The sequence below is a fragment of the Hemiscyllium ocellatum genome, chromosome 43, assembly GCF_020745735.1.
Source record: "Hemiscyllium ocellatum isolate sHemOce1 chromosome 43, sHemOce1.pat.X.cur, whole genome shotgun sequence".
NCBI classification, from domain to species: domain Eukaryota; kingdom Metazoa; phylum Chordata; class Chondrichthyes; order Orectolobiformes; family Hemiscylliidae; genus Hemiscyllium; species Hemiscyllium ocellatum.
Window position 1 is genome coordinate 30,297,271 of NC_083443.1, and position 21,620 is coordinate 30,318,890.

At 45.0% G+C, this 21,620-nt stretch overlaps 1 protein-coding gene across 1 annotated transcript in view; it reads right to left on the reverse strand.

The window, feature by feature from the left end:
* Positions 1-21,620, reverse strand: part of cdh23 (cadherin-related 23) — a 674,096-nt gene that overhangs the window by 348,540 nt on the left and 303,936 nt on the right. The window contains exons 19-21 of the mRNA XM_060854138.1: positions 11,674-11,781; positions 4,790-4,979; positions 1,644-1,789 (exon numbers count right to left, since the gene is read on the reverse strand). Of these exons, the coding sequence (XP_060710121.1) occupies positions 1,644-1,789; positions 4,790-4,979; positions 11,674-11,781 (444 nt within the window). The remainder of the gene's footprint in view (positions 1-1,643; positions 1,790-4,789; positions 4,980-11,673; positions 11,782-21,620) is intronic.

The following is a 21,620-nucleotide window of genomic DNA, read 5'->3' on the forward strand; positions in this document are numbered from 1 at the left end:
CTCTATCCACATCCACCACTTCCCCGGAAGTTCATTCCACACACGAACCACCCTCTGTGTAAAAATGTTGCCCCTCATGTTTTTTTTTTAAATCTTTCTCCTCTCACCTTAAAAATATACAGCCTGGTTTTGAAATCCATCACCTTAGGGAAAGGACACCTGCCATTAATCCTACCTATACCCCTTGTGATTTTAAAAACCTGTATAAGGTCATCCCTCAACCTCCTAATCTCCTGTGAATAAAGTCCCAGCCTAATCAGCCTCTCCCTATATCTCAAACCTCCCACTCTTAGCAACATCCTGGCAAACCTCTTCTGAACCATCTCCAGCTTTATAGTATCCTTTCTATAACAGGATGACCAGAACTGGACACAGTACTCCAGAAGAGGCCTCACCAACATCCTGTACAACCCCAACATGACATCCCAACTCTGTACTCAAAGAACTGAGTAAGGAAGGTAAGCAAGCTAAACACCCTCTTAACTACAGTGTCTACATGGGATGCAGACTTCAAAAGAATTGTCTACCTGAATCCCTCGGTCTTTCTGTTCTAAACAAAGTTGGCAAGTCAACCATGAATCAGCGCTGCTTTCTCATGCAGTATAAATTGTTGTTCCCTTTGAAATTTGGAATTCTTGCATTTGTCCTGATGGATGCAAGATTAAACATTTTGACAGCAATTTTCCCCTTTCAGAAATACCAGTATATTTTCTGGTACTGTTCCACTCCTTACCTTCACTAATTTAAAGTTTCCACATACTTGGGGCTGAGGTAAGTGCATCTGGACCTGGGGCAGAGCTGACAACAGACGGAAGAGTTTCCAGTGGCCAGTGGTCCAATCCTCCTCACTTAGAAGATGGAAGATAGGAGCAGGAGGAGGCCTTTCAGCCATTGGAGCCTGCTCCATGATCCATCACGGTCACGGCCTAGTGTCCAACTCAATAACCTAATCCTGCTTTCTCCCTATAACCTTTGATCTCATTCTCCCCCAGCCACCTCTTGAATACATTGAATGTTTTAGTATCAACTCCTTCCTGTGGTAATGAATTCCACAGGCTCATCACTCTTTGGACGAAGAAATGAGTCCTCATCTCCGTTCTACCCCAAATCCTCAGACTGTTCTGGACACACCCATCATCGGGAAGGCCCTCCCTGCATCTACCCTGTCTAGTCCTGTTAGAATTTTATAAGCCTGTATGAGATCTGCCCTCAGTTGTCTGAACTCCAGAGCAAACAATTTTAACTGAACATCACACATTTGTCCTAGGGGTGCTCTGTGAAGTTATACTATGGTCTTATTTTGAACAAGGAAGAAGTTTGCAATGCCGGAAAAGCGCTAGGAGAAGGTGAGGCCTGCAGATGCTGGAGATCAGAGTCGAGTGTGTGGTGCTAGAAGAGCACAGCAGGTCAGGCAGCATCTGAGGAGCAGGAGAGTCAATGTTTCGGGCATAAGCCCTTCATTGGGAATGAGCGATGTTTCGGGCATACGTGATGAAGGGCTTAAGGCCGAACGTCGATTCTCCTGCTCCTCGGATGCTGCCTGACCTGCTGTGCTTTTCCAGCGCCACACTCTCGACTCTGATCTCCAGCATCTGCAGTCCTCACTTTCTCCTAGACGTTTGCAATGACCTGGAAGCAGTTACCTGAAAAATGGAAGAAGAAACAGGCAGACCCTCTGGGACCTCAGCAGTGAACGGCAGGTTTTGGAAAACTGGGTCATTGTCATTGAGATCCAGCAGGTTTACGGTAACAATGGTGCTACTGGAGGCTTGTAGTGGAGGTTTTCCCCCTGCAACAGAATAATGGGATAAGGCAACAGAGAATACAAGGACATAGAAACATCATAACGCAGAAAACTAGGAACAAGACTCGGCCATTCGGCCCTTCCTGCCTGATCCAACAGGTTAACCAACTGAGTACCCCGTTCCCCCTTTCTCCCCATGCCCTTTGATCCCTTTAGCCTTAAAAGCTATACAGGGTTCCTTCCTGAAAACATTAAATAATTGGAATTCAACCAATTTCTGTGGCAAACAACTCCACAGGCCATACCATTCTCCAGGTGAAGAAATTTCTCCTTATGTCAGTCCGAAATGGCCTACTCTGTATTATTAAACTGTGACCCCTAGTTCTGGATTTCCCTAGCCATTGGGAAAATCCTTCCTGTGTTTACTCTGTCTTCGTCTAGACATCAAGAAATAGGAGACGATGCAGACCACTGGGCTCATCTAGCCGGTCCCACCACTAAACGAGCCTAGGGCTGACCTCCTCCCTCAATTTCACAATCCTGATTCCTCTGCACATTCCTCAATGTCTAAAACCCTCCTGACCTTAGTCTTGAATACATCCAAGGAAAGAGCATCCACACCCATCTGGGATACAGATAATGACTGAATACCTACAGTGGGCAAGCAGACTATTCAGCCCATCAGGTGCACATCGATCCGCCGAAGTCCAACCCACCCAGACCCACCCTATCCCTGGAACCCTACATTTTCACCTGACCTGCACATCTTTGGACTGTGGGAGGAAACCGGAGCGCCCAGAATAAACCCACACAGACACGGGGAGGATGTGCAAACTCCACACAGACAGTCAGCGATGGGTGGGATGTGAACCCAGGTCCCTGGTGCTGAGAGGTAGCAGTGCTAACCACTGTGCAACCCCATATCAGTTGCATTGCTGGGTCTGGAGTCACATGTTGGCCTGACAGGGTAACAGCAGCAGATTTCCTTCCCTGAAGGAATTAGTGAACAAGGTGAGTTTTTACAATATTTAACAATGCTTGGCACAGTCACAGTTAATGAGACTAGCTTTCAATTCTGTACATGAGGAATTATGAAATTTGTTTCCTGAACATGCCAAAGTATCGTCTGCAGAATTGTGACTGCGATGAGTGTAGCTAGGGCACAGCAAGAGCAAAGGCACATGTCGCGTGCTTTCCCAATTATGAATCCAACTGCTGTGAAGACTTGCAGCAAAGAAGGAAAGACCTTCCAAATTACAACACATCACGTTAGCAAGATAAGAAGCTGCTCCATTAGCAGGGTGCCAATCACTCAGTGTACCCAAGAGATAAGCTCCGGAGCACTGCCAATAGAATGACTGACAAGCACAAAGACCAGCGTGAAAATAGAAGAGAAGGAACACGATTTCCCTGATGCAGCAAGGTGTCCCTTATAAAGTGCACTGTCGGCACCGTTCGGGCACTCACATACAGTAAGGGAAGAGAGGCAAAACCACCTTGATCAGCTGTTGGTGTGTAGTAGCAGCAGCACAGCATCATATTATTTATGAATGGGTCCCATACAGAGTGGGGAGAATTTCTCTTGGACATCTCCTCAGTGTCAGTGAGTGTGTTGGATGAAAATGGACTGTCCTGTGGGGACTTAGAAGAATAGAGTGCTGCTAACAATCAAACAAGGATGACTTGATATCTTTTTTAAACTACATCAAAGATGAAGGAATGAATTTATATTTATATTTTGTCTTTTGTGTTGTGAGCATCTCCCAAATGGCTTAACCACCAATGAACTACTTTGGTGAAGAACTCACTGTTAAATTAGCAGCTGTGTTTCCTTATACAGTCTATTCTGACATAACGCAATAGTTCCATTCCCATGTGATCACTCATTATAAGAAAATTGAGTAATAACTGTGCCATTTAAACCAATGAAACTGGAATCGCATTATAGCCAATATAGCTAAAGAAAATCTGCATCCTACAAATAACAATCTAAATTCTTCAATCGCATTATAGCCAATTCGTATTGAAGAAATATATGTTACAGCAGAACCGGCTATAGATGAGTCCAACCATTTTCAATGTTTTAATTTATCTCACATTGATATGTCTTTTTTTCAATGCTCTGCCATCTCAAAGCATTTCTCTGCACCATCTCCTGTATCCACATTTTTGCATTTGCGAATGGTCTCTCCCTACCTTCAAGCTCATCGCTGTCACAATAGTTATGGTCACCAGCACCTGATCCCCTGCCCTGGTGTCTTGAGATTCGTGCTATGTTCTACAAAGAGCACAAGATCAAAGTCTGCGTGGGTTTCCTCCGGGTGCTCCGGTTTCCTCCCACAGTCCAAAGATGTGCGGGTCAGGTGAATTGGCCAAGCTAAATTGCCCGTAGTGTTAGGTAAGGGGTAAATGTAGGGGTATGGGTGGGTTGCGCTTCGGCGGGTCGGTGTGGACTTGTTGGGCCGAAGGGCCTGTTTCCACACTGTAAGTCTAATCTAATCTAAAAAAAAAGTATATGATTGAGGACTGAAGGTTGGACTCTCGTTGGAGGGTTCAATTAACCTTCCAAACCTCCTCACCCTCTTGTTTCCGGGTTGCTCCGAACCCCTTCAGAAAGCCCACAGGTTTGTTCCTGGTTAATGTACCACTCTCAATTTATTAAACAAAATGGGAATGCAATTCCAGGAAAACGTGATATTAGCTTGTGGCATGGTGGCTCAGTGGTTAGATCAGCTGCCCCACAGTGCCAGGGACCCAGGCTCGATTCTGCCCTCGGCTGACTGTCCGTACGGTGTTTGCACATTCCCCCTGTGTCAGTGTGGGTTTCCCCCTACAGTCTGAAGATGTACAGGTTAGGTGGATTGGCCATGCTAAATTGCCTGTAATGTGTAGGCTAGATGGATTAACCATGGGAAATGCAGAGTTATAGGGTAGGGGGATGTTCTTTGATGGGTCAGCGTGGACTTGGTAGGCCGAATGGCCTGCTTCCATACTGCATAGGTTCTATGATCTCTCGATTACTTCACAAGATCACCAATAACTCACGATCTGTGACTGACACAACGATTTTCCTCATCATCTCAGCATCCTTGGCATCTGTATTCTCGCGGTCTAACACCACTCCAGATGTGCGGATTTTCCCTGTGGTCCTGTTGATTCGGTAGAATCGATTGGGAGGGTTGATGGTGTACACTACAGAACCATTCTCACCCCGGTCTGGGTCAAAGGCTGACACCTGTGGAAGACAGGCACGTGACACTGTTGTCCAGCTTTAGTCAATCAGTAAAGGTGTTTAGACACAGTGGGGGAGAATGGATGGAGGGAGAGGAGGAGAGGGGAGGAGGGAGAGAGGGAGGAGGGACACAGGGAAAGACGTAGGGGAGAGAAGGGTGGAGGGGTTGAGGGAGGAGGGGGAAAGGGTGGAGGCAGTGGGGAGAGAATGGGGAAGGAGAGAGGGAGGAGGGATAGACTGAGGAGGTGGAGAGTGGAGGAGGCAGATGGGGAGAGAAGGGGAGGGAGAGAAAGGGGGAGGGGTAGAGCAAGGAAGGGGAAAGGGTGGAGGAAGAGAAGGGAGGAGGTGGAGTGAGGAGGCAGGAGATGGGGAGAGAATGGGGAAGGAGAGAGGGACAAGGCGTAGAGTGAGGAGGTGGAGTGGATGGAAGGAGATGGAGAGAGAAGGGGAGGGAGAGAAGGGAGGAGGGATAGAGCAAGGAGGAGGAGAGGGTGGAGGAAGACAAGGGAGGAGGTGGAGCGGGGAGGTGGGAGATGGGGAGAGAAGTTGATGGAAAAAAGGGGGCGGGAGAGAAGGGAGGAGGGGTAAAGTGAGGAGGGGTAGGGGAGGAGGGTGAGAGGGAGAAGGGGGACGGAGCAAAGAAGGAGAGGAAGAGAAGGGAGAGATATTGGGCAGGGTGGGAAGGAGGAGCTGAAGGAGAGAGGAGAGATGGGGAGGGGGATGAGTAGAGTTTGAAAGAGGGAGGAAGTGAGAAAGTGGGATTTGGGAGAGGGGCGTTTTGCGAGAGAGGATGGGGGTAGGAGGGGAACATGGGACCAGGAAACAAAGATGCAAATGTTAAATATAGATCATAACAATCAAGAAACTAGGAGAACTATACAAAATAGAACCTAGAGCCAAATATAAGGTGATTGAAAAATAAAAGATTAAGAAAAATTCCATACATAGGTAAATGACTGGCTTTTGTAAGCAGACATAAGGAACAAAAACAGAATTACTTTAAGACTCCTGCACATCTCTATGACTCCTTCACCTTGATGACTGATATTAAACGGGTGTTCCATCCATTATGTATAAAGATGGTGAGTGTACTTAAAAAAACAGTAAATGAGACTAAGATAATTGGGATCCAAAGATTCCAAGAGAGGTTTGATGAGGAAACAATGGAACATTTTGAGCATTGGAACAGTAGAAGGTCTCTTAGCCCTGAGTGTTAGCTCTGCAGTTCAGTGGGATCCTTGTTGATCTATGACTGAACTCCATATACTTCTCCTTGGTACATATCCCTTGATGTTATGGGCTGACAGAAACCTATCAATCTCAGAATTAAAATCAACTGATCTAATATAAATTGCAGAAGAAAGTTCCAAATTTTCACCATTCTTCACCTGTATGAGTATTTCTTCACTCCTGTCACAGAGGGTGGCTGAGGGTTTGAATCCTGTTTGTCCAGTGTTAAAATCTGAATTCAGCAAATATCTGGAATACAAAGCTAATCTAATAGTGCCAATATGAATAGTATCGTAAAAACCCATCTGTATTGTATTGTAAAAACTAATCTGGTCTGGCCTACATGTGCCTCCAGACCCACAGTAATGGGGATGGCTCTCACCTGCCCTGTGGGCAATAGATATTGGTCTAGGCAGTGATGTCCATATCCCAGGAATGAATAAAAAAAGTCCCAAAAGCCTTAGTTTTAGCCTACACACCTTGCCTGAAGCTCTTTGCCAAGTGGGAATGATTTTTCCCAATCTCACATCTCTGTTCATTCCCTAGCTAACAATGTTGATTAAACCACCTGTTCATCCTTCTAACTTCCAAGGGACACAATCCACGTTTGCTGATTCCTTCCTTGTAATTAGCAGCAGGCACACATACATTACGCTCTCTCCAAAGTCAATGTGAACATCTTATTCATTCATTGGCCAGACCAGCATTTATTGCCCGTCTCTAATTGCCCAGAGGGCAGTTAAGAGTCAACCCCATTGCTGTGGGTTTGGAGTCACGTGTAGGCACGACCAGATAAGGATGGCACTTTCTTTCATTTAAGGACATCAGTGAACCAGATGGATTTTTCCAACAATCGACAATGGTCATTGTTAGACTCTTAGTTCCAGATCGTGAGCTGCCAGAGGAAGTGATGGAGACTCATATGAATGCAACATTTAAAAGGCATCTGGATGGGTAAATAAATAGGAAGGGTTTGTAGAGATATGGACCGGGTGCTGGCAGGTGTGACTAGATTGGGGTGGAATATCTGGTCGGCATGGATGAGTTGGACTGAAGGGTCTGTTTCCGTGCTGTATATCTCTATGATTCTATTTCTACAGAATTCAAATTCCACCATCGGATGTGGCAGGATTAGAACCTGGGTCCCCAGAAAGTTATCTGGGTCTCTGGATTAACAAGCTAGAAATAATATCATTAGGCCATTACCTCCCCCTTAGGTCTGTTACCCGGAATGGCTTCCTGTAGCCTGAGCCTGGTCATTAGGGTGGGCATTGCGGTGTGGCACCAGGAGAGCTCTGAACTGGCAACTGTGTCAACTTTGAGGTGAAACCTCGAGTTCCTGCTGTTTCACTTGGGACACTCAGAGGGAGACCCCTTGTCGTATCCAACACCTCCCAGCAAAAAGAACGACAAACGATCCTTTTAGCTCAGGTTTAGTGGAATCTTGCTGTGCACTGAATCGTGCATGCACTTATTCATCCAACAATGACAGCATCTCAAAGTAATTAATCATTGAAGATGCTTATGACAGAGAGAGAACAAGGAAACAGGACTCACTGGGACATTGATAACTGCACTACTGACAGCTTGTTTATAAACAGTATGAATAATGCAATATTGATAACACAAGGATCGTTTTTAAGAGATTGAGACCCTGTCAAATTCTGCAGCTACAAGGTTCTCTTTCCTGAGGGGCATCACTGAGGAAATTAGCCGTCATAACTAATTTTCACTTTGTCATAATAACAAACTCACTTTGTGACCATTTGTTTCACAAGTCTAGTCCAACCTTCAATTTAATTGGTCTGCCCTGAGCCTGTGCAGATTCATAGATCAGTCTGCACTAACAATGATGTGAGCACAATCAGAGATACTTTATGATATTTAATTGTTCAATTATCTTTTGTCTAGACAACACAGACTTTGTGGCTGTGTATATATTCACACACCACACTGACACGTAATCAATAATTCAGATACTGAGATTTCTCACCGTAAGCCGAGCAGTGTATTTAAATCACATCTACCTAACGTTCATACAAACACACTGATAGCATTTACAAAGCACTCATCTTGTAACATCCTCTGAATCCTAATAAAAAAATCTGCTGTGCAATAAATCTCGTCAATGTTTCTGCACTAGAGGAAAATTAACAATCCATCAGGAAGTATGTTTACACACAACGAGGTAACACTTTCACTTGTGAAGCACCTTGTCACATTTCTCTGCCATATAACACATGAATAAAGTTGGGTAACTCCAGCTTTATTGAGACATAAAGCACATAGTGGGGACTTGTACCAGCAGCAGGAAGGTGAATGCCTGACCTCTTACTCTATTTCAGATGATTTTGACTGGGGAAGTAAAATTGGACAGGATACTGAGAGCTCTCCCTGCACCTCTTGCTATGTAGAGCTGCAGGACCTTCAATATTAAACCAGCCGGAACAACTGATCTGAAAGGATTACAGCTCGGTCAATGCAGCGCCAACTCAGCGTGGATTGAGAGCTGATGTCTTGAGGATGGGGTTTAAACCAAATCCTTCTGATTGAATGGTGTGGAGGTGCTGGTGTTGGACTGGGATGAACAAGGTCAGAAATCACACAACACCAGGTTATTGTCCAACAGGTTTATTTGAAATCACAAGCTTTCAGGACATTTCACCTGAGGAAGACACAATGCTCTGAAAACTTGTGATTTCAAATAAACCTGTTGGACAATAATCTGGTGTCATGTGATTTCTGACCTTCTGATTAAAGCCTGAGAGATTTTAACATGATCATGGGTGTCAGATGAAGGCAATCAATCTCAGGTTTGATTATAGATGTCCACTCAAACTTACATTCAGTGACATGAAGATGTTACAGTTAGGGGAATTACTTCCTTTTGTTCAAACACTTCTATGGTCTGACTCCTGTCCAGGTCCACAAACTCCTCCAGCCACACAACCCTCTGACACCTCTGTGCTCTTCCAACTCTGGTCTCTTGTACATCTCTAACTGCTTCACAATTGGTGGTCATCCCTTCTGCTAACTGAGCACTAAACTTTGGATTTCCCTTCCTCCTCATTTCTCTCTCTCTGTCTCTTCCTTTAAACGCTCCTTAAAACTGACCTCTTCCACAAAGATTTTTCTCATCTCTTCTAAAGTCTCCTCACGTGACGTGCTGTGAAATGTTGTTTGGTAATACCGCCATGAACAAAAAACAGGAGGAGGCCACTCGGCCCTTCAGGCCTGATGCACTGTACAATAAGATCATGCTGATCTCGGTTTAACCCCGATGTGACATTCCTGCATATCCCCAGTAACAGAATCCCTACAGTGTGGAAAAAGGTCCTTCAAATCCACACTGACCCTCTGAAGAGTAACCCACCCAAACTCATTCCGTATTACTCTACATTTACCCATAACCTACACATCCCTGAACACTATAGGCAATTTAGCACGGTCAGTTTGCCTAACCTGTACATCTTTGGACTGTGAAAGCAAACCAGAGCATCCAGAGGAAATCCACACAGGTATAGGGAGAATGTGCAAACTCCACACAGACAGGCTGGAAATGAACCCAAGTCCCTGACACTGTGAGGCCACAGTGCTAGCCACTGAGCCAGCATGCTACCCTATCTGTAATCTCTCATCCCCTTGCTTGTCAACAATCTATCTCCCTCTGCCTTAAAAATATTTAAAAGTTCTGCAACCACTGCCTTTTCAGGAAGGGAATTCCAAAGACTCTCAACCCACTGAGAGAGACATTTGACACATGTCCCTAGGTGCCTGAAGAAAGGCACATTTTATCAAAGCTTTTATGTTTTGTACTCGTCAGGACAATTCTCAAGAACACCATTGTAAAGGAAAGACATTTTGTATTGTACAAGAAAAACATTCTGATATTAAGCAGGTGGACTCTGATTGGCAGATTTGTTGCCTCAATGGCAACATTCCTCATAGCAATGCCTCTACCAATCATAACCCACTTGCCAAACAATCAGCACTCTCCTCTATACAGCATAAATGTAATTTTTCCTTTAGATTGGCATTCTTGAAAGCCGTCCTGATGAGTGCATGACAAAACACTGACAGAATACGTCAAGTTTCAACAATACCCAAGCTCCCCTAGAAAAAGCAATATTTTGCATAACTGGCTAAATAAATGCAATATTTTGTGATGAGTGACCATGAATGCAGATTATTAATGAAAACGAACTGTGCGTAGCACAGAACAACACAGCTACAAGAACATCTATTTCACATGGCAGGGCCTTAACTCCCATGTATTTAGTACAAATGGTGGCTGTATCAGTGCGCGTAACAGTGCTGGTGGAGGGTGTGAGTGCCCATTTTTGTGTCCATGTATTTTAAGGAGTACAGTTACTACCAACCACAAGGGAACAAGCTGCATTTGGCAATAAGCAAAAGGCAATGTCTTTGTAGTGATTGGAACAAGGTTCCCAGATGGATCTCATTGACTAGGAGATCCCTGACTGGGGCTGTTAACCTGGACCAATCAGGGAGCCCTGGCTGACAGATATAAACATGAATCTTTGCTCTCTTGTGGCACAGAGGTACTGTCTCTACCCCTTGAGCAAGAGACCTGGGTTCAAATCCCAACTGCTCCAGGGATGAGTAATATGATTCCTGAACAGGTCGGTTAGGAAAACAGGTTGTACAAACAGGAGTCTCAGAGAGGCTCCTTATTCTAGGGACTGATCCTGCACAAACTGGTCACTGATGTACGGCACTGATGGTATACTGGACTCTGTGCATTTATTTCAGTACTGTAGGCTGAGGGGATGTGAAACTCAATCCCCCTTGGGACACTCACGCAATGACATTCTTGATCTTCCCTTTGTTGATGTGTATTTATAGCATTCTAAGATGAACAAGGTGACTTCCTGGGATTGACTTCCTGATGAAGGGCTCTGGCCCGAAACGTCGAATTTCCTGTCCCTTGGATGCTGCCTGACCTGCAGTGCTTTAACCAGCAACACATTTTCAGCTCCTGGGATTGACTTCCATCAACACTTTGAAATATTTGGAAGAAACCACTTACAATGTTGTTGGCACAAAGCAGCCAGGAAGCATCTTTACCCCAGAACTTTGGTTACTGCCGTTTAGTTAAATTGCAAGCCATGGGCAGACAGAGGATGGCATGAGATCAGGCAATGGAACAGGCGCACATTAAAGTCATTTATAGCATTGAAAGGTGCTGTGAGTCTCATTCAGTCAACATGCTGAATCTTATGCTGTCATGAATTATAATTTCTGGGTCACTTCAGCCAACCAGCCCAACCTCAGAAATATTTACATTGGGCAAATAGAAAATGAAGACCCTCGGCCATACAGCTGTGCTGGGGTTTCAGGGGTCATGGATGCATTCAGGCTGAAACATAGCAGTGATTTCACTGCACACTTCCCAGAGTGAATTCAAACCCTCACGCACACATTGTGGGAATGGTAAAATACTTACTGTGATAACATCTGTGTCAACGGGTGACATTTCAACCACATTGGCTAAGTATGGTTCATCCTTCCAAATGGGACGATTATCATTTATGTCATGTAGAGTTATATTCACCTGAAACAATTCGCAAAATGTCTTAAATCAGCAAAGTATGTGAAAGAGACAATCCCTCAATTATTCAAGGCCTTGTAAAATCGTTCTCTTCTGAGCTCTTGGTGAGGTGGGATTGGGTTAGGGTTAAGATCAGACATTTTGGAACTTCTCAAATGTTACAGCTAACTTGCAACTGCTGTAAAATCAAGCAGGAACGATTCTTCACTCTCTCCTCCCTGTTTTGTGTTTTGTCACTGCCTGATCGTGTTTCCTTTCCCAAGGTGGTGTTGCCGAACTGCAAGGATGAAGGAGTGTTCTGTCTTTGGAGTTAGCAGATTTTACCCTTTAATACAGCACTAAGCAAGTCCCGAGAGTGTGAAAATGTGGTCTGTGGCTTTCCTTGTCCCAGTCGAGTACCTCATCAAACAGAGCTCCAACCAACCAACAATTCACCAGTAGGGTTGTTTCAGGTTTCACTATGAGTCTGTAACCTGGTGACCCTGACCACTAACGAACATGCCCCCAATTTGTGTTCCATTGGAACGGAAGCTGGGACAGGGCGAAATGCACTCTGCCAGGTTACGCCCCAAGTTGCAAAATTGAAAATGTTCAAGTTGCGGCTCCAGACTGATTTGTGGGACAGGTTTCACATCTCTCTCCCTCTGCAGTGCAGCAGCATCCCTTTATAGGCTTGGGGAGCTGATCTTTGGGTGTACAAACTCAACTAATTAACCGACACTGAATTAGTGATGCCCTAGGGCTATCTTTTGTCTTGCTCAATGTAATGATTGCAGCTGATGGAGATATTGCACTAGTCAAATCCCAGAGTGAAATCTGGCTGATATGTTTCATTTTTGCAGTTGGTTAATATAGTGGTTAGTCACTGAAACACACTCACACAAGGCTGCAGCTGATCAATAACAACAGAAGTTTAGGACATAAAAGAAATAAACAAACAGAATGATATACATAGGACGCTCAGAAAGATCTTGGCACAAACATCAAAACAAGTTTATTTAACCGACCATTACAGAGACATAATCCCAGAGGAATATCGCCCCTATCTTGGCTTAATGTTACTCTACACAACTGATGCTTTCTGGTTTGTTTCTCGTGAACCGTGCAGACAATTTTATGAGCTCAATTTTCTGTTTTTTTTTTGGCTAGGTCTGAATTCCATCACTTTTTTGGAGGGTGTCTGTTCACACTGCTGAGTGTTGTCCTATCAAATTAGCCTCATTAATTACTGACCTCATTCTCATGGTGTCTCTCATGGTGGATTTTTACCCCATCTTACCTTGTGCTGTTCCGCAAACACCTCACCACACTGGGCCCAAAACGCTAACTCTGCTTTCTCTCTCCATGGATGCTGCCAGACCTGCTGAGTTTTCCCAGCAATCTGTTTTTGTTTCTGATTTCCAGTATCCACAATTCTTTATTTTGTTCTGAACAAAATTAGGCCTGTTTACTGTAGAATTTACGAGGCTAAGGAGAGATCTGATGAAAGTCTTCACGACATTAACAGGAAAAGACAAGATAGACAATGATAAACTATTTCCATTGGTTAGGTAAAGACAAGGACTGCAGATGCTGGAAACCAGAGTCTAGATCAGAGTGGTGCTGGAAAAACACAGCAGGTCAGGCAGCATCTGAGGAGCAGGAAAATCGACGTGTTGGGCAATAGACCTGTCTATTCCTGATGAAGGGCTTTTGCCCAAAATGTCAATTTTCCTGCTCCTCAGATGCTTCCTGACCTGTTGTGCTTTTCCAGCACCACTTTGATCTAGCCCCTATTTCCACTGGTTGAAGATTCTTGAACCTGGGGCATAGTCTGGGAATTAGGGCCAGAGCATTCAGGAGAGAATCCACACACAAAGGGAAGGTAAATAGAAACAGAGAGAACAGGTGCAGGAATCGGCCATTCGGCCCTTTGAACCTGCGCCACCATTCAGTATGATCATGGCGGATCGTGCAATTTCAGTATCCCACTCCCATTTTGCAAAACCCCAAATCTCTTTAGTCACAAGGACCACATCCAGCTCTCCCTTGAATCTATCTAATGAACTAACCCCAACAGCTTCCTGTGGGAGAGAATTCCACAGGTTCACAACTGAGTAATAATTTCTTCCTCATCTCAGTCCTGAATGGCTTACCGCTTATTTTTAGACTGTAACCCCTAGTTCTGGACTTACCTAACATGGGGAACATTCTTCCCACATCTAGCCTGTCCAACCTCATCAGGATTTTATATGCTTTTATGAGATACCCCTCCTCATTCTTCTAAGTTCCAGTGAGTACAAGCCCAGTCGATCTAGTCTTTCTTCATTGTTAGTCCTGCCATCCCAGGAATCTGTCTGGTGAACCTTTGCTGGGTTCCCTCAATAGCAAGAATGTCCTTTCACAGACTGGGAGACAAAAACTTCACTCAAAACTGCTCACAATACTCAAGGTGCAGCCTCATCAAGGCCCTGTATAACTGCAGCAAGACATCATTAGTCCTCCACTCCAATCTTCTCACTATGAAGGCTAGTATGCCGTTAGCTTTGCTCACTACCTGCTGCTCCTGCATGCCACCCTTCAGTGACTGTTCCACCATGACACTCGTTGCACCTCACCTTTTCTTAAACTGCCTCTACTCAGATATGATGCGGAGGTGTCGGTGTTGGACTGGGGTGGACAAGGTCAGAAGTCACACGACACCAGGTTATAGTCCCAACAGGTTTATTTGAGATCACGAGCTTTCGAAGCGCTGCCCCTTGGTCAGGCGGAGTGGAAGGAAGCGTACAGGCACAGAATTCTGGTGTTGGGTGACTTCCGACTGTGACCATTCAGATAATAATATTTACAATATGAAGTTTGGAACTCTTGTCCAAAAACGGTAGTGAATGCTGCATCAGTTGTTAATTTTAAATCTGAGAGAGATAAATCTTTGTTAAGCAAAGGTATTAAGGCTCATGGGCCGAAGGTGGGGATATAAAGTTAGGGCACAGACCAGCCATGATCACATTGAATGGTGAACAGATTCGAGGGGATGAATGGTTTACTCCTGTTCCTATGTTCCTATGAAATGCTTCAAGGTGTACCTAGGTGACGTAATAAGATGCACACTTTTCTTCTCTTTAATTATATTAGAAGTAGCAACATGTCTGGTTTCCTTCTCGTTAACTTCTAGTTTCTCAGGAGCATTTGTGTATCAGTCTACATCTGTCCAACTAGACAAAACACCCTTGAAAGGACCTTGTGATTGCTATCTCTTTGAAAGCCAAAAGCCTCCTATAGCCCTTGCAGCAAAGTAATGCCCAGGCTCTGACTGATTGTATCAACCCTGAAGATCTCTCAAGCGGAGCAATCCATGACAGGAGAGAGAAACTGCAGGAGAGTTTCTACAATACAATGACAGAAGCCGATTGGATTCAAATGGTTTATCGCTATCCTCAACAATGGTTCCCGTGACAACAAAGTTTAGTCAATTTCAGTTCAGGTCTTTCTGCTACAGTTGTTGTGAACACGAACAGAATACCCTCGCACATCAGGAAAAAGAAAACTGCTTGCAAACATTTGAGGGCCTTTGATGGAAGGCAGTGGTGTAGCAGCAATGTCACTGATCCAGTAATCTAGCTCAAAGCTTCAAATCCCACAATCACACTGGTAGACTTTGTCCTGTTTTAAGGGCTGGCAGATTTAAAACAAATGAGAGGAATTACTTTGAAAAGGTTATGTACCCCAAGTGTGTAGTGGAGCCTGGATTCTGAATAAATTAAGGAGATAGACAGACAGACTTCTATTGAGTTATGGGTTAAGGGAAGTGGATGGGTAAGTGGAGTTGAGGCCAAGTTGAAATCAGCCATGATAGTACTGAATAGCAAAGCCAGCTTTTCGAGCTGTATGGCCTACTCCTGCCCCCGATTCTCAATCATACAATCCCTACAGTGTGGAAGCAGGCCATTCAGCCCATCGAGTTCACACAGACCCTCTAAAGAGCATCCCACCCAGACCCACTCCTTCCCCGCCTAGTCTACATAACTATGGGTAATTTAGTGTGACCAATCCCCCTGACCAGCACATCTTTGGACTGTGGGAGCAAACCGAAGCACCCGGAGGAAACCCATGCAGATACGGGGAGAATGTGCAAACTCCACACAGACAGATACCCGAGGCTGGAATCAAACCTAGGTCCCTGCCGCAGTGAGGCACCTTATGTTTGGATAAACTTTGAAAATACATATATCGATCCTAGTGGAATGTTTTTCAGTTCCCTTATTATTTCATAGCAGAGGATGCACAATTACAATCCCCTTATCAACAAAAAAAAGTTGGGAAAAGTTTCTTTGTAAAGCAGAGATGAACTCTGAGAAAGGAAGTGATGGAAAGAACTGTTTGACAGCATTTTAGAAGACTCTGAGATGAATAGGTAACGTTGCTCCAAGCTAAGCACTTAATAGGGCCTGAAAGGTTGGGATTATGGACACTTGGATCAAATAAATAAGCTTCCAGCAAGATTTGAGGTTGAAAGCAGAATTTCTCTACCAAGACATGCATGAGTAGTGATGGGTCCAGTTAGAGCAGTCAGCTCTGTTCTGATTTAAATTAAATGGTCAGCTAAGAACTGCTGTAAAATAAGCAATATTAAACAGAGGGAGCAATTCTAAATAGGGTGCAGGAGCTGGGTGACCTGACAGTTTGATGTGTTCAAATTGTTTCGGGCAGCTTAGACTGAGAAAGCAGTTAATAAGGTTAATGGGATCCTGGGCCTTATAAAGAGGGCCACATAGTAGTACAAGAAGGAAGTTATGGTGAACCTTCATAAAGCAGCAGATTGGCCTCAGCTGGAGTATTCTGTGCAATTCTGGCCAAGTGAAGCCTTCAGAAGTGACACAGAGAAAGAGTGGTTCCAGGGATGAGGGACCTCAGTAACATGGATAGTTCAGAGCAGCTGGGGTCACTTACTTGAGAGGGGATTATATTGAGTCAGCGAATCATTACAGTGTGGAAGCAGGTCATTCGGCCCATTGCATGCACACCGGTCCTCCAAAGTGCTGCCACCCAGACCAACCCCCTTTCCCTAACCTGCACATCCCTGGACACTATGAGGAATTTCCCACGGCCAATCCACCCTAACCTGCGCATCCCTGGACACTATGAGGAATTTCCCACGGCCAATTCACCCTAACCTGCACATCCCTGGACACTATGAGGAATTTCCCACGGCCAATCCACCCTAACCTGCACATCCCTGGACACTAAGACCAATTTCCCACGGCCAATCCACCCTAACCTGCACATCCCTGGACACTATGACCAATTCCCCATGGCCAATTCACCCTAACCTGCACATCCCTGGACACTATGAGGGATTTCCCATGGCCAATTCACCCTAACCTGCACATCCCTGGACACTATGACCAATTTCCCACGGCCAATCCACCCTAACCTGCACATCCCTGGACACTATGACCAATTTCCCACGGCCAATCCACCCTAACCTGCACATCCCTGGACACTATGAGGAATTTCCCATGGCCAATTCACCCTAACCTGCACATCCCTGGACACTATGACCAATTTCCCACGGCCAATCCACCCTAACCTGCACATCCCTGGACACTATGAGGAATTTCCCATGGCCAATCCACCCTAACCTGCACATCCCTGGACACTATGACCAATTCCCCATGGCCAATCCACCCTAACCTGCACGTCCCTGGACACTATGACCAATTTCCCACGGCCAATTCACCCTAACCTGCACATCCCTGGACGCTATGACCAATTTCCCACGGCCAATCCACCCTAACCTGCACATCCCTTGGACACTATGACCAATTTCCCACGGCCAATCCACCCTAACCTGCACATCTGTGGACTGTGGGAAGAAACTGGAGTACCTGGAGGAAATCCATGCGGACACAGGGAGAATGTGCAAACTTGAAGTTGAGAGGCGACCTTATAGATGTTTGTAAAATAATGAAGGGTATAGATAGAGTCAATGGTAGGTGTCTTTCCCTAGGATGGAGGATTTCAAGACTAGGGAGGACATTTTTAAGGTGAGAGGAGAGGGATTTATAAAAGACATGAGGGGCAAATAATTTACACAGAGAGTGGTTTGTGTGTGGAATGACCTTCCTGAGGAAGTGGTGGATGTGGGTGCAGTTACAATGTTTAAAAGATATTTGAATAAATACATGAAGAGGAAAGGTTTGGAGGGCTGTGAGCCAAAGGCAAGCAGCCAGGACTAGGTTAGGATTATATTTGGCATGGACTGGTTAGACTGAAGGATCTATTTCCATGCTGCATAACTCCATAACTCCACACAATTACCCACAGGTGGAATCAAACGCAGGTACCTAGCACTGTGAAGCAGCAGTGCTAACTACTGAGCCACAACAATCCTCAAGAGCACTTGCCACAGCAGAGTGGAAGGGATTGTTTTAATGCAGTGAGTGGTTAGAATCTGGAATGTAATATGCTGCCTGAGAGTGTGGTGGATGAACTGTGGTGTGGCCTTTTGCATTCAGCAGGGGATTTGCATAAGAACTTGACATGGTTAATGTGGTTTTTGAAAGATTGAACAGATGTCTATGAAACAGTTCCTCGTGTGTACATAGGTTACAATCACCAGCACATCAGTGTCTGAGCTAACATAACAGTAGCATGCTTTCATTGGCATGTCATGCTTCAAGTGGCTCCAGTTAAGATGGACTCTGAGACTTTTAATAACTTTTAACAAGTCACATGCTATGGTACAGTGATGATATGATGAGCACATCTCTTTAAGGTATATTCCTAGCTGTGAGATAATGGAGGCTGATTTGATCTTGACTTTCAAAAGGGAATTGGATAACAACCTGATGAGTAATTACTTGCAGGGTTACAGTGACAGGATTGTGGGAGTGCAAGGATGTGGTGGTGCAAGTGAAACCATTTTTACAGAGCACTACTGCAGGGGGAACCATTTCATTCTGTGCTGTTAACATTCAGGGTTGACAGGGACTTTGGAGCGAAGTACAGACATATCAAACTAGATTCCTTGTAGAACTGGCCAAGAAATGTTCTTTGAGATAGCTGACAAGACAGTGACAAATCTCGTGCACCTGAAAAACAAATCTTTCTTCACATGTTGACTGTGCTATGGCATTCCAGTATTTTCTACTTCAGATGTACAAAATTTCTGCACTTCCTTTGATATGTAGTTACATTGCCACTTGCTCATTCCAGTGAAGCTGCGGCTAGGGAGCTGTACAAGAGCCAGGCACCTTAAAAGGATTCTGCCAACTGGAAATAGCATATTAGATAAACGATACTGAGGCACTGGTGAAACGTAACAAGGATGGTACCGGGGATATGTCCATCAGGTATGGTTGAACCGGCTGTGCCTCTTGACTTGAGAGAGACTGTAAAATTATGAAGGGTTTTATAAAATCATGAGAGGGTTTTGCAGGATGAATGAAATTAGAAGCGGGTGAAAGTGAGGATTGCAGATGCTAGAGATTAGAGTCGAGAATGTGATGCTGGAAAAGCACAGCAGGTCAGGCAGCAGCCGAGGAGCAGGAAAATCGATGTCTCGGGCAAAAGCTCTTCATCAGGAATCCTGACGAAAGGTTTTTGCCTGAAACATCGATTTTCCTGCTCCTTGGATGCTGCCTGACCTGTTGTGCTTTTCCAGCACCACACTGTTGAATGAAATTAGAAGCTGCCAGTATAAAACAGTCATCACAATGTCCAACATGGAATTCAAGAGAAACCTCTTCACACAGAGAGCAGTGAGAGTGCAAAGTGGGTGAAGACAGTAGTACAGATGTATTGTAGGGCAGGTTAGATAAGGCCTCGAGAGGTAAGGAAATAGAAGATTATGTTGATGGGGGTGTGAGACCGTAAGTAGACCATAAGAAATAGGAACAGGAGTAGAACATTCCACCTCTTGAGCCTGCTCCACAATTCCATAGGATCATGGCTGATCCGACATTCCTCACATCTACTTTCCATTCCTTTCCCTATAACCCTCGATTCCCCAACTGATCAAAAATCCACCTCAACTGTATGTAAGTTCGCTCGCTGAGCTGGAAGGCTCAGTTTTGTCACCATATTAGGTAACATCATCAGTGAGCCTCCAGTGAAGTGCTGGTGGTATGGTCCATTTTCTATTTACGTGTATAAAAAAGCAGGCTATTCCTCCTCACCTCAGTCTGAAATCAGCGCCCCCTTTATAATGAGATTATGTCCTCTGGTCCCGGACACTCCCCTCTGTTTTTAGACAGGAAACATCCTCTCAGCATTTGGGGTGGCATAGTGGCTCAGTGATTAGCACTGCTACCTCATAGCACCAGGGACCTGGATACAACTCCCCACGGGCAATTGTCTGTGTGGAGTTTGCACAATCTCCCCATATCTCCTCTGGGTACTCCAGTTTCATCCCACAGTCCAAAGATATACAGGCTAGGTCAACTGGCCATCCTAAATTACCCATAATGTACAGGCTAGGTGGGTTAATCATGGCAAATTCAGGGTTACAGTGATGGGATAGGTCTGGATGGAATTCTCTTTGGACTTGATGGGCCAAAAGGTCTACTTCCACACTGTAGGGATTCTATGATTTACCCTGTCAAGCCACTTTAGAATCCTGTATATTTCAATGAAATCATCCCTCATTCTTCTAAACTCCTCTGAGCACAGTCCCAGCCTTTTTAGCTCATAAGATAATCCCTCCAAACCAGGGATCATCCCAGTGAATGTTACCTGAACTGCCTCCTAATGAAATGATATCTTTCCTGAAACAAGAGGACTAAAACTGCTCCCAGTGCTCCAGATATGGTCTCTCCAGCACCTTGTACAGCTACAGCAAGACTTCCCTACTCTTTTACTCCAACCGCCTTGAAAAAATAGCCAAAGAAGGTTGTGATGAGGACAAATGGAAGAAAGTTGCGCATAGCATAAACCAAGAGACGGAATCACTTGGTCAAAAGACCTGTGTGCCATATATCTTCTGCACTCTTATGACCACATCTACCAGTGTCTGACAGCAAATAACATGAAATGGTTGAAGAATTGTTTAGTTTAGGGGAGGCAATGGCCTAGTGGCATTATCACTGGACTGTTAACACAGAGACCCTGGGGACCTGGGGACCTGGGTTTGAATCCCGCCAAGGCAGATGGTGGAATTCAATAAAATGTCTGTAATTAAGAGTTTAGTGATGACAATGAGTCCACTGTGGATTGTCAGGGGAAAACACCATCTGGTTTGCTAATGCCCTTTAGGAAGGAAACTGCCATCCTTATCTGGTCCAGACTACATGTGACTCCAGACCCAAGGCAATGTGGTTGACTTTAACTGCCCTCAGAGTAATTAGAGATGGGCAAGAAATTCTGGCCTAGCCAGTGACACACTCACCCTGTGAATGAATAAAAAAAATTGCTAAATCCCCTCCTGAACAGTAAACCCAGCAATAATAACAAAGTGCTGGAATAACTCAGCAGGTCTGGCAGCAGCTGTGGAGAGAGATACAGAGTTAATGGCTCTGAAGGAGAATCATATCAGACAAGATTAAATTAGATTCCTTACATTGTGGAAGTAGGCCCTTCAGCCCAACCAGTCCACACCGACCCTCCGAAGAGTAGCCCACCCGGACCCATTTCCCTCTGACTAATGCACCTAGCACTATGGGCAATTTAGCACGGCCAATTCACCTGACCTGCACGTCTTTGGACTGCAGGAGGAAGCCGCAGCACCTGGAGAAAACCCACGTAGACGCAGGGAGAATGTGCAAACTCCACACAGACAGTTGCCCGAGGCTGGAATCGAACCTGGGACCCTGGTGCTGTGAGGCAGCAGTGCTAACCACTGAGCCACAGTGCTGCCCCTAAGA